The following is a 13474-nucleotide window of genomic DNA, read 5'->3' on the forward strand; positions in this document are numbered from 1 at the left end:
ACACTGTGCATTTCGACAGGTCTGCTTGAAGACTGAACGAGTTTCGTTAAATGTTCGCACTTATAAAACGTCCACATGTCCAGGTTTAGATGTTTATATTTTTACTTTTTCTCGATCATACTGCAGAACAGGTTTTCGGCATTTTCCTCACGGCACTGTAGAGTAACTGGGGTTTCAGGCAGGAATCGAAACTGCTCCTTCTTAACACAAATTTAGTATTTTAATATTATTGTACACGATTATGTTAGCAAGACCAGAACAGATGTTGCACCTTACATTAAAAAAGAAAGCCATGGGAGATCTTGGGATTTGCCTATTAGGGTCAGTCAGGGTAATTATGAGACAGACAAAAAAAAGGGAAAAAATGAGACACTCAATTTTTTCTGCTCTGATTAATAATCTCAACACTTTGCATGAATGATATTATATATTAGTCTTTTATCCATTATGGTAAAATAATTGGAAAGTGTCCGAACTATATATCTAGCAGTACAAAAGTTTTTCCTGAGTGGTGTTTTTTCTAACCAAAAAACTTTCATGCATTGCACTTTGTATTTTGTTACTCTGGCTCAACCCAAATATCCAGGAAAGTGTTTCTGGTTTTATTTGGTAGTGTAAGGGAGAATCTTCTTTTTCAGCTTGAAAACACAATTTTAAGTTTTTGATTTGAGAAGAAAATTCATTTAAAAAAAGGGGGGGGGGGGGGATGTGAGACATCATTAGGGTAAAAGTGAGACACTTTTAGGGGAAATATGAGACAGTTGGTACACTTGTTTCTGTACCTATATACTTATGTTTGTCATTCATACAGACTCCTTTCCTGATATACTTCCTGAAAATTCTTTTGAGAATATCCTACTTTCAAAAATCAAACACACTGACAAAACCATGATGAAGCGAAGAAGAGTGGACCCAACAGCAAAGGTGATAACATCTGACGAGTATTCCCAGCTTGTGAGGGAAAAGCAGAAACCACTTCATAAGAAGGATAGAAAGGGTACAAGTATTGAAAAGGCAACAGTTCCAGTAGTAAAACCTCCATCTAAGACAAGAGCAGAAGTTCATTCACTGAGCTCGATAGCTGCAGTCGCTTTAGTGCGGCCAGTATCCAGTATTTGGGAGATAGTAGGTTCGAACCCCACTGTCGGCAACCCTGAAAATGGTTTTCCGTGGTTTCCCATTTTCACACCAGGCAAATGCTGGGGCTGTACCTTAATTAAGGCCATGGCTACTTCCTTCCCACCCCTACCCCTTTGCTGTCCCATCATCGCCATAAGACCAATCTGCGTCGGTGCGACGCAAAGCAACTGGCAAAAAAAAAAAAAAAAAAAAAAAAGGTTCATTCTTCTGATTCAGCTACAAGCGAAGATGAAGATTGGCAAGTTAGCAGTGACAGTCTTGATGAAGTTGATCTGCTTGACACAGATGCTGTGGAAATGACCATGGCAGATGAAGTAAATCCAGGTGACTTTGTACTTGTACTTTTTGAAAGTTCTGGAAAGCGGCATTCTTTTCAATATAAATATGTTGCCACTGTTCAGAAAGTTCTGGAAGGTGGAGACATGCAAATCATGTGTCTCAATTGTGTAGACAATAACAAAACTGTGTTAAGGCTTAATGAAAACGATGTATCTGTTGTGGAAAAGTCAAAATTACTAGGGAAATTTCCTGTTCCAATAATACCAGGGAAAGGTAGAGGCATTGCATTTGCATTCCCAGGAACAGTTGATGTTTTTGAAAATAAAAAACTAGAACTCCTACAATTTCTTTTAAGCCAGTTTAAACCAAGTGATGTCTCATTTTTTCACCATTCTGATTACAATGGGCACTATGTATTTATTTAGTATAATTAAAATGTAACATAAATTCAAGCATAAAGCTCAGGTACCATTTAATTAGATGGGATAATGTCAACAGTCTATACTAAGTAATTTTTGTCAGGAATGAGTTTAAAAATGCAACTCAAGCCTAAATTTCGTGGTATCAGAACATGGCCATTTTGTTCCTATAATAAAACTGAGGAAAGTGTTGCAAACTATTACACCCAGATTTTTTCCTGTCTTCCTTTGACCCTAAGCTGTCTAACAATTACCCTATTAACTCTCCAACATGATTTTACAGTCTGCTACAATACTGTCTCACTTTTCCCCTGGGTTGTCTCATAATTCCCCCTTTTGCAGGTTAAAAATGAGACGCACATTTATATTTATTTTTCAAAAGTTAATGAATATATAGTAATCTGTTGTTTCCAGTGTTTTTTGTAACACCAGTCACAACTTATTATGATTTTTTTTATAACTGTCACTGTTGTAGTTTGTAATTTATGAACAAAGTTGTAAAAAATGTCTCATATTTACCCTGACTGACCCTACTGTTTTGGTCCTAATGTAAGACAAAATTTTAAGTTTTTGTGTTAAAATGCCAAAAACTGCAGTAGTTTTATTTCCGCATGTTACATTTAAATGGTTTGTATCGTTTCCAACTCGTACTGCCATGTGCAGTGAGTGCGCTTTCCAGGTGACCTCAAGGTCACGAATAAGCATAATTTCTGAAGTTTTGATGATTTTTTTTTTTTCTATTTTCAATTTGATTGAATTAGTGACGGGCAGAATTGAATATAATGCATTGGGGAACTTTTGAGAATCGATGCATTTGAAACCATGTTTTTGAGTTCAGCATAACCTTTAAAAGTCGATGTACGCCTAATTTACGCTCTACCGGTACATCATCTCCAGAAACTGACTACGAACAGTATACCGGAGACCAAATTACAATAAAAGATTAAGAAAAGAAGGGATTTCTCCATCATGTTGGGTATTTTTGTATCTAATGTGCTTTATTTTATGAGATGAGAGAATTAAAAACTACTTGTGGTCGATTGTCATTTGGCTTGGCGTTATTTGATTTTTCGAAGAGTTTGACTATTCAGAGTTGCTGGCTGAGCTGAAAGAAGTTTTTACGGGAAACCGACGAAGATTCCCCTGTAAAATTGAATAAAAAGTATCGAGATTTTTAACTCGTGTACTGGTAATTAATGCGGTTTTGCAGTCTAACATGCCTGCCTCTCATCCAGAGGGCCCAGGTTCGATTCCGACCAGGTTAGGCAATTTTACGTGGATCTGAGGGCTGGTTCCAGGTCCACCCAGCCTACGTGATTACTTTTAATTGAGGAGCTATCTAATAGTGAGATGGCGACCCCCGATCTACTGCAGGCCTTCGGGCTGAGCAGCGGTCGCTTGGCAGGCAAAGTTTCATTGGGGCTGTAGTTTGGTTTAGGAGTTTTTGTAAGATTATGATTATACATATTTGATTTTTGTGATGGTTAGCCAAATTGTTGATGGTTTTCATTCATTCCTGGATTTTTCGTTTTCTCGTGTTGTACGTTTTATTTTCATGGTCCCTCGAGAAACAGAGAATCTAGGTTCCACTGTAATTTCTGTAATTACATTTTGAATTTCAATGTTAAAATATTCTTGCTTAATATCCTTTGGATTACATCTTGCACGAGTTCCTTTCCAGAAAGATAAGTCCATAGAACGGATAAATATGCCTAAATTACTCATTCCCAGTAAGCAATTTACTCCTTGGAGAATTGCAGTCATATGAATTTTTTAAAAATTGTTTTGTTTTTAGGATGGATCCCACATCAAGGGACTGCTGATCAACTTTATTCATCATAACTGGCCCACGTTGTTGAAGCTGCCCTTTTTAGAGGAGTTCATAACTCCAATTGTTAAGGCAACCAAGAATAAGGAAGAGTTCTCATTTTATTCTCTCCCGGAGTTTGAAGAGTGGAAGTCAAACACAAACAACTGGCATACGTACAAGATAAAGTACTACAAAGGTTTGTATTTTTGGTCTCCTGAGCCAGTGAATCATATTTCAGTTTTAGATCATACATAGTTTGTGGTTTTTAGCATTCATGATAAATGCAAAATATGTTGATACTTTGTCAGTGTACATGCCTTCATCTTATATGACCCCTACGAGTGGTTTTTAGTGATATCGAATTAGCGATAAAATGCAAAATTATGCCATTTACGTTTAATAGATATGAAATTCTCGGTTTTATGTAAATAAACATATATCATTTTAACAATGATGGATGTTTCTTAAAAATAAGATATATGTTGTTAATTTCAGGGGAAAGAATTATTACAGCGTCTTAAATCTTTCAATGGCCAAAGAGCAGTGCAAAGAACAACCAATCAAACAGCTAAATACACTTTCAAGCACATGCGTTCATTCACGTTTTATTGACCCGTGATCATAGTCGGTTATTCTTGACATAAGTGTTGAGTAGTAGTTCTGTTTAAAAGTACGGTAGTGATTTATTGTCTAGTAGGCATGGGTAGAAGCGAAGTGACGATCAAACAGCGTGCTGAGAGTTACAAATTGGAACAATTTAATGTAGGGGATACAAATTTACAGATCTGCCGACTTGGCAATCAGACTTGAATGGAAGAAGAAAGTTGTTTTGTATAAACACTGCAAAAGCTGAAACTAAAGGAGCGATTTTTTTCCCCAACCACCATGTGAACAATGTGGCGTCAATCCACAATAGCAGCAATGGATAGAAAGACAAAAATAGCTTCAGTGATCTCTTCCCCTCTAATTTTCTCTTTCTTGTAAAAGGGACCAGAGTTATCTTGTTCGGGTTGACTGATAGTTTTTCTTCCCGACACCAGTTCTCCACAAGGTTAAGTGATCTTTGCATAGGGTCATGGATAACACCCATCACCTTATCTCATACCACAATCACTAGGTCATCTGCGTATCCTTGTGTGTAAAAACCCTGTTCGTTGAGCATAGCTATGATTTTGTTCACCATGAGGTTACACAGCAGAGGCGCAAGAACTACTCCCTGAACACAGCCTTGGGTGGCCCTAACCGTCAGCGTTTCTTCAAACAGGGTTGCTTTTATCTTCCTTCCGTCTAACATGCTTTTAGTCCATTTGACGACTGTTTTACTCACCTTACTCCTTTCCAATGCTCTGATCATAGTCATAGCTTGTATTGCTGAAGGCTCCTATATCTAGAAACACTGCCAGTGCAATTTCTTTATATTCTACGCTTTCCTCTAGTTTATAAACCAACTGGTGGAATGCTACTTCGGTGGATCTGCCAGGTGTGTATGCAAACTGATTTTCATGTAACGTTGAGTTCAATTGCACCTTTCTTCTGATATATTTATCCAGAATTTTCTCCATTGCTTTCAGCATGAAGGAGTTATGTTTTGGCTTGGGCATAGTTCGCCCTTCCAGGCTTAGGTATGAATGCTGCTTTTAGCTTCAGACCATGATTTTGGCACGTACCCTAAAGCTAGACTAACTCTGAAATGGTCCGTCAGGGCATTGACGAGTATCTCCCGTCCTTTCTATAGGAGTATCGGAGCTATCTCATCTGGTTGTGTTTTATTCTGTTGGCACAGCTCCAGTCTGCTCTTCGAGCTTCGGTCTCTGTTCCAACCGTTTCTTCTTCTGTCATCTCCTCAGCCTCAGGGAAGTGACACACCATTAGCATCTTCAGCGTTTCTTTCCCCGCCTGAGTAGAGGATACATCTGGTTTCTCCAGTGTCCCCACTTGATTTATATGGGTTGCTTTCAGAACCTTCTGGAGCCTTGCTGTTTCAGTGTGCGATTCCACTTTCTCACAGAACAGTCTCCAAGATTTGTTTTTGCTTTTTGTATCTCTAGGTTATACTCGGTGAGTTTCCTATAATATACGTACCTGCATGATATTCTGTACAACATCCTAATTTCTTTTTTCATTTTGGCTAGTTTGTTGTTCTACCACCTTACTTTTTTGGTGTTTTTCTTTTCTTTGAGAGGACAATTGTCATGGAATGAGTCAATAATGGCCTCTTCTAATAGTTCCAATGCCTCATCTAATTCTTTCTCTCCTTTCACATTAGTTGGAATTTTTTGTACATGCTTCAAGGAGTAGGTGTTCGCCTTTCCTTTTTCCAATCCAAATTAGCTTCTCAAATTCTTCTGATGGGGGTAGATTAGTTGATACTTCTCTGTATCTATCCCAGTTAGTTCTTTTTGGGTCTCTGTACATTTCAATCCCACATAGTCTTGCATCTATTGCAAATTGAATGTGCTGGTGGTCTGCCAATGATGGTTCCTCCAGTACCTTCCAGTCTTTAATAAAGTTTGCAATATGCGTAGTGCTTAGTGTAATGTCTTATTACCTTCCTACAATTTTTATTTATAAATGTAGGCTTGTTTCCTAGGTTTAATAGAGTCAACTCAGTTCCAGTAATAAACTCTAGTAAAGACTCGCCCCTTGCATTGTAGTTCATGCTGCCCCATGCCGTGTGGTGTGAATTTGCACATGCTCCAAGGACTAGGTGTTCGCCTTTCCTTTTTCCAATCCAAATTAGCTTCTCAAGTTCTTCTGATGGGGGTAGATTAGTTGAGTCATATGGGAGGTATGCAGAGCCTATGGTTATTTCTCTGGGACCTTACTGTCCGACTCCATGGCTAAATGGTTAGCATGCTGGCCTTTGGTCACAGGGGTCCCAGGTTCGATTCCCGGCAGGGTCCAGAATTTTAACCATCATTGGTTAAGTTCTCTGGTACGGGGGCTGGGTGTATGTGTCATCATAATTTCATCCTCATCACTACGCGCTGGTCGCCTACGGGCGTCAAATTAAAAGACCTGCACCTGGCAAGCCGAACTTGTCCTCGAACACTCCCGGCACTAAAAGTCATACGCCATTTCATTGGGACCTTCCCAATTTCCAAGTTTTATCTTAGCCACCACTAAGGCCTTTGAATAATGTTCTTGCAACAGAAGGCATTTTAGTTTTCTGCTCACAAGTAAACATGTTCTAGGCATATTCGATGTATCGTACATTAGCTTACCTCCAGATTCCGCCAGTCCTGCTACTCTGCCCTTAACTACCCATGGTTCTTGTATAAGAGCCACATCAATAGCCTTGGACTTGAACTATCTGACGAAATTGGCCACAGCTGATTTTTATGTTGTAGGTGGGCCTGTACCATCCTTGCCAACGCTAGGTTTTGTTTTTCCCTTAATTACTTGAAATTTGATCTGCCTAAGTCCAAGCTTGGCCTTAAGGCCTCTCTTCTTGAGCTCTTCAAAATATCTTTCATTACGGGGCAAAACCGTTCTCCTTCCCATGTCATCAGTAGTTGTTGCGTTCAGCACTCTCCACTCTTTCGTTGGAATTTTGGTGTCATGCTGATGTATACTGACAAGCACATCATCAACCTTCATCTTGTCAAATGGAGGAGGAGACTTGGTGATGACCTTTGTAGTATTCAGCACCTTGGCTTCTGCCACCTCCAAATTCTTCCCTTTCCAAGGGTTGCAATTGGCCACTCTCTGTTCCAGCCAAGTTTTAGTTTCTGGATTTGCACAGATCAGTACCATTGCTCCACTTTCCAGCTTTGGAGACTCCAGGAAGCCTGAAAGGCATCAGTCCGACAGCGGTTTATTTGCGCTATCAGAGCAGATGAAAGTTCCTTCACGTCTTCCTTCTTCAGTTTCCCGCCTGGAAGGGTTTTAGGTATTATTGCTTCCTTGATTGAAGTTAGTCTTTCCGAAAAGGACATGGCCGTTTCTTCTTTCTGTTTCTAGGTGGGTGGTTTTGTAGCTGACTTGATGGCGTACTATCCTCCGATCTTGGCCTTTTGGGCATTGTCGGAGGGATAGCCTCTCGCCGATCCCTGTTCCTTGGCTTCTTCTCCGTCCACGTTCCAGCTGCTATTTTAGCTTCCTCGCTTTTTTCCTTTCCTTGTAATATGCACTGTTCGAGGTGGTCTGTCGATATGAAATCTCTTTATTTTCGATGCAGAACCAATTGGGACTTCTGTTTCCATTTTTTCATCTTGGGCTGGCTCCCGGATCTGCTCTACTGGAGCTTCCGTGGCTTTCCTTGATTTCGAAGTTTTCGAAATTGGTTCGTTATAAGCATCCATATTTCAACCAATCAGAGGGTTTTTTTCCCCTTCTAGGGTCCTGAGCATTGATCTCACCATCGGTGGTGAGGCATACAGCAAGACACTGTCCTCCCGCAACTCAGTCGCTCTGTAGCAGAGACCACGCCCCTCAGGCGTCCATTCAGCGGTCCGCCCCTGGCCCGAACCTAGCCAGGTTTGTTTCCCCTTCAGTAGGCCTACTCATGTGGTCTCCACTTGGCATTAGCATGACTGAGTTCACAGCCATGACTTTCCCCCTAGGTTTGGATCGCCCCTTTCCCAACCCGCAGCTTGTCCAGGCTACGTAGAGCAAAGTGATGTGTTGGTTCCAGCACCCCGTAGTGAGCCTTCACCTCAATCACCAGCCTCACTTCACCTGAACCATGTGGAGGAACCATGGATGCCTCTCTAGCATGTGTGGGCGACGCCTCCATTTCCAAGCCTTGACTTAGGCTAGTAACAAATGGGCATGTTAAGAGAATGGCCGAAGAGAGGATACCAAGAAATGTGTTGAAGGGAAGGAGACCTAGAAGAAGACCGAGGGACAGAGGGTGAAAGGTGTAAAGAAGAGCATGGGGGCAACTGCATGACAGGAGGAGGAGGAAACTGCATGACAGTGACAGAAGAGAAGTGGTGGACGGACAGAAAACTATGCAGAGTCTTATGTTTCAAGCAGACTCAGCCTGTGGTTGAAAACTGCTTGATATTATTGTTAGAGCCCTGAGGGGAGTTTTTAAAATTTTATTACGAAGTCCTTTCTGTCCAGATACTCATTACTGCCACCCGGCTGATGAAAATTTCTGGAGAGACCACTGAATTTGTTACGTTGTTGTGGGGTAAAACTACAACATACCACACAAACTATCTCGGTGGTTTGAAAGGTCTCCTGTCTAGCCAGCGTCAAGGAATGTTTGTTTTATGACCTCCTTCTGCGGTTCTATTGCAAGTTATGAAACGGGGGATTTTCTTTTAATGGAAACATATTCTGTTGCTCTATTACAATTATAAATATTCTACAGGTATGAGTTTCTCCACAACAAAAAGTATTGTTATTAATGTAATCCCGTATTGGATTGCCCAGATCTCCTGAAGTATTCAAAAGCTACTTTCTTTCCGATTATCATAAACAAAAAATGTAATTGCTTCAAACCAAAGAGTGTGATTTTAATGAATATTTCAGCAAATGTGTCTCTAAATATGTACTAGTTCCCTGTAAAATGTTGTATGGCTAAGACTTTTGGTAGGACCTGTATATTTGTACTAATATTTCCATTATTATTGTAACTGTGGCGATGTAAAAATGTTCTATTCGTATCAGATGTACAGTGCCAGGGCGTGTAAACAACTATAATGTGTTAGTAAACTTAGAATATGTATGCTCGGTTTCTTTTGATTCGGTACGGATCCTTATCTTCATATTAAATGGATTTGTTCTGTCCATGCACAAACTGATCTAAACGAATAGATCAGGAGTGTGTATGAAACATTTGAGAGATAGTGACCTGAGGTTTAATTGGGAGTGGGGATGTAAGATAGAAAGGTGGTTTTTTTATAAATGCGATCACCCCTTTTTGAGCAAATTGGTATAAATTGATTTTAGCATGTAAGTGAATGTACTCTATGGCTGCTGCCCACCGAATGAAGTTTTGACGAGTGCTTTAGTAGCTGAATAGTTGGCTTTCATCTTTTCATTTTTGTGATATGTTTCATGTGGTGATATAAGTAACAGAAACTCTCTTGTATCCTAGATTGATACTTTTTTACAAAAGTGTAAAATATCACCCCTCTTTTACACTTTTCAATGGGTTCAAGGAATACCTGTGTAAATGTAGGGAAAGTGTAAATCGTGGCAAAATCTTTTATATATATGTAAAAAAATGCTGTGAAAAAGGACGAAATGTAAATGTTACAAAAGTGCTTATTATTCATTTACAAAGTACAATAGAAATCCATTATAGCGAGAATTCACAACGGCGAAAAATTTATTCGCTATAGCGGATTATCGTTATACCCGATTGTAGTATGAAAGTCGGAAAAACCCCCATACACATTAAAATTGGTATGAAACGGCAATCATTTTGTTTAAAATGTGTGTTTCCACGGATCATATCCACGCACTGGCTTACTTGTTTTTTTCTTTCTTTTTCTTTGTGGAATTGTGCATTTATTTTAAATCTGAAAAAATTATAGTACCGTATTTCTCTAAATCCAAGACGAACCCCACTTTTACCATCAAAACATTTAAATCGGGCTCAAAAAGTGCTTTGTAAACTCATATGAATGCCTTCATTGTACAGTATGCATTTTTAGACGCCAAATGTTGGCTTTCGTTATGCCGTATTTCTTTTTTTTGCGGCTACACAATTTTTCTTTATTTCCGTTGGTTTAATGACCATTGATTTCAAATCGACATAATATCGAGGAGAGCCCGTTGATAATTTGCTGGCATTACCTATTCCATGCGTCTCTACAATGCAACGATCCATCAGGAAAATATCCTTGCTGTCTATGAAACTGTTACTTTTACTCCGCATCAGATATAACCGACTACCGCTACACACACGTCTAGCTTGCCTTGTTCGGCCAATTTCAGTGGCTGGCAATGTATAGGCCTAATTGCGGACGTTGAAGGTCAATGAACGAGTTTATTGCGCTACGGTATGGCCATTCTACCATGAGCTTTTCGTGCACATACCTCACAATTTCATCTTTGATTTCTTTAAAGCATCCTTGTTGCGTACCACTGAATGCACTTTTTGTACAGTACGCATTTTTTAAGCTATCCTTGTCTTCACGTTAACTTCAAATATTAGCCTTAGTTAGGCCTATGCGGTACTTTCTTGTGGATGCACAATTATTCTACATTTCTGAGCGTTTAATAACCAATAACTTATAATAGGCATCGTAATATCGACAAGAACCGTTGATAATTTGCCAGCAATACCTGTTCCACATATGTTTACAATATGACTATCCGCCACGAAAATGTTCCTGCTGTCTATAAAACTTAATTTTACTAAGCTACAGGTACAGTAGATGCGTTATAACTCTGCCACTGAGTAGCCGCGGCCTTTCTAAGAATTCGAAGGCTCGCATGTTTTGATGCCATTCTGCAGAATTGAGAAACGTTTTTGTAAAGGCTAATATAATGTCATCTTTCTTCACTATTTCCCTAGATCCATTGACGTTACACCCAGGCACTGTACAACCGGTTGTCACTGCTAGCGATATATAATGAAGCGGTCGTGGATTGTCAACAAGTTTTGTGTGTGCATTTGGGGGTGAAAAGAAGCAGCGTGTAGTTGCTAGTGGTATTCGTTACTGTTATGCCGTGAATGCGGGAAAACCCTTGATTTTTCACATGAGATTCTGAGAAAAAAACGTACTCTTTCAATTTGCTTCTTCAAATGGCGTCGCCTATCCTAACCGTATGATTGTGTATCATGACAACAAATTTGATCGCATGTAGAGAAATAACTTCCTCGCTAAAATTTTTTATGTGAATAGTCTTTCCAAAATTTAACTAGACGCGAGAAAATATGAACTATCCTCTGAAATCGGTGATGTACTCTGCCATATCTTGAGGTGTATCACATTCTTATTTAATTTCAGTATGTAACGTTAAAATTAAGAGATCGTTCACTTCAGCCTTTATTTTTAAACGAGTTGACAACTGCTATCGGCCACGTTATTTATGCATTTATTGCGGAAACGTATTAGCCTCTTTCATTTCAAATTTTCTTTAGAGAACCGCAGTCGACGGGTGTTGCTAATCAACTCCAACATAGCCTCCAAATGTCTACGAGAGAGCTTGCAGTCGACGGGTGTTGCTAATCAACTCCAACATCGCCTTCAAATGTCTACGAGAGAGCTCGCAAATGCACATAGTGAAAAAATATACCGTACCGAAGATGATTGATCGCTAGAGTTTGTGATTTTTAGCATTTGCGATAAATGCGAAATATGCCGAAACTTGGTCAGTGTATGTGCCTTCATCTTATATGACTCGTACGGGTGGTTTTTAGCGAATTCGAATTCGCGATAAAATGCGAAATTGGTTCAAAATGCGAAATTATACCATTTATGCGAAATAGATGCAAAACTCTCAGTTTTATACGAAATAAACATGTATTTTTAAAAACGATGTTTTTTTCTTAAAAATAAGATATAAATGTTATTTATTTCAGGAGAAATAATTATTGCGGCGCCCATTGGGATCGTAAAGTGGTAGAATGCTTTGAAGGACACTTCCGTCTTGGTGCACGGAACATCTATAAGTTCATTATCGCAGTTAGCTGGTCGGAGAGATTTCTCTTTGTCTTGCAGCCTAACCGATTGATGTCAGATGATACCTGAAGCTATTTTCTCTGGGTAAATAGTAACTCTGAGCTCGTTGTAAACAATCATGGCGGCATCCAAGCGCGGCATGGATGAGTTTATTCGTAACTGGCTTGAAAATAATGATGTTGAAAGTGGAAAAGATTCTCTGCAGAGTGAAAATACTTCTTCAAATGACAGTGATGAAAGTGATTCCGATTTCAGCTCCGAGATGACAGTGCCAATTGAAACTACATGACAAAACCAGAATGCAACAAGAGCGAGTGAGAAGTCTAATTTTTATATTTTTTTTATTTTTGCTAGTTGCTTTACGTCGCACTGACACAGATAGGTCTTACGGCGACGATGGGACAGGAAAGGCCTAGGAATGGGAAGGAAGCGGCCGTGGCCTTAATTACTGTACAGTCCCAGCCCTTGCCTGGTGTGAAAATGGGAAACCACGGAAAATCATCTTCAGGGCTGCCGACAGTGGGGTTTAAACCCACTATCTCCCGGATGCGAGCTCACAGCTGCGCGCTCCTAACCGCATGGCCAACTCGCTCGTTGAGAAAGAAATGGACTTGGGGAATGAATTTCTAACCCCACAGTTCTGGGATCACGTTACTAAGGAAACCAATGCCTATGCCTCTACATTTCTTGCTAATTTATCTGCTTCCCTTGAAACCAGTAATACTTACGAACAAAAACATTGGTTTCCTGTTACTATAGACGAGCTAAAAGCTCACTTTGCTTTGTGTATTCTTATGTAGCCTATGTGATTAATCAAATTTATGTTAGTGACGAAAAAATAAATAGTATGTAAGGGAATATTTCCTTTCATATGTAATAGCAGGCCAAAGGATTAAATCATTGAATGTGTGGAATTTCTTTCACTGGGTAAAGAACACTGCAAAGACCAGTCCATGAAACAGCAAATACACTTTCAAGCACCACGTTCATTCTCTTTGTGTGTTGACCCTTGATCTTAGTCGGTTATTCTTGACATTGGTGTTGAGTAGTAGTTCTGTTTAAAAGTACGGTAGCGATTTATTTTATTGTCTGTTAGCCATGGCTAGAAGCGAAGTGACGATCAAACAGCATGCCGAAAGTCACAAATCGGGACATTTTTGTGTAAGGATACAGATGCCCTATATTGATGTGCCGACTCTGCAATCAAAAACTTGAAGAAGAAAAAAAAATGTTTT

The 13474-nt window shown here is 39.6% G+C and overlaps 1 protein-coding gene across 3 annotated transcripts in view; it reads left to right on the plus strand.

The window, feature by feature from the left end:
* Top2 (topoisomerase 2) overlaps positions 1-13474 on the plus strand; it is a 326551-nt gene that overhangs the window by 96026 nt on the left and 217051 nt on the right. For all 3 annotated transcript variants that reach the window (XM_067136112.2, XM_067136110.2, XM_068225185.1), the window contains one exon: positions 3634-3844. In XM_067136112.2, coding sequence (XP_066992213.2) covers positions 3634-3844 — 211 coding nt within the window. The remainder of the gene's footprint in view (positions 1-3633; positions 3845-13474) is intronic.

This window comes from Anabrus simplex, chromosome 1 (genome assembly GCF_040414725.1).
Source record: "Anabrus simplex isolate iqAnaSimp1 chromosome 1, ASM4041472v1, whole genome shotgun sequence".
NCBI lineage: Eukaryota > Metazoa > Arthropoda > Insecta > Orthoptera > Tettigoniidae > Anabrus > Anabrus simplex.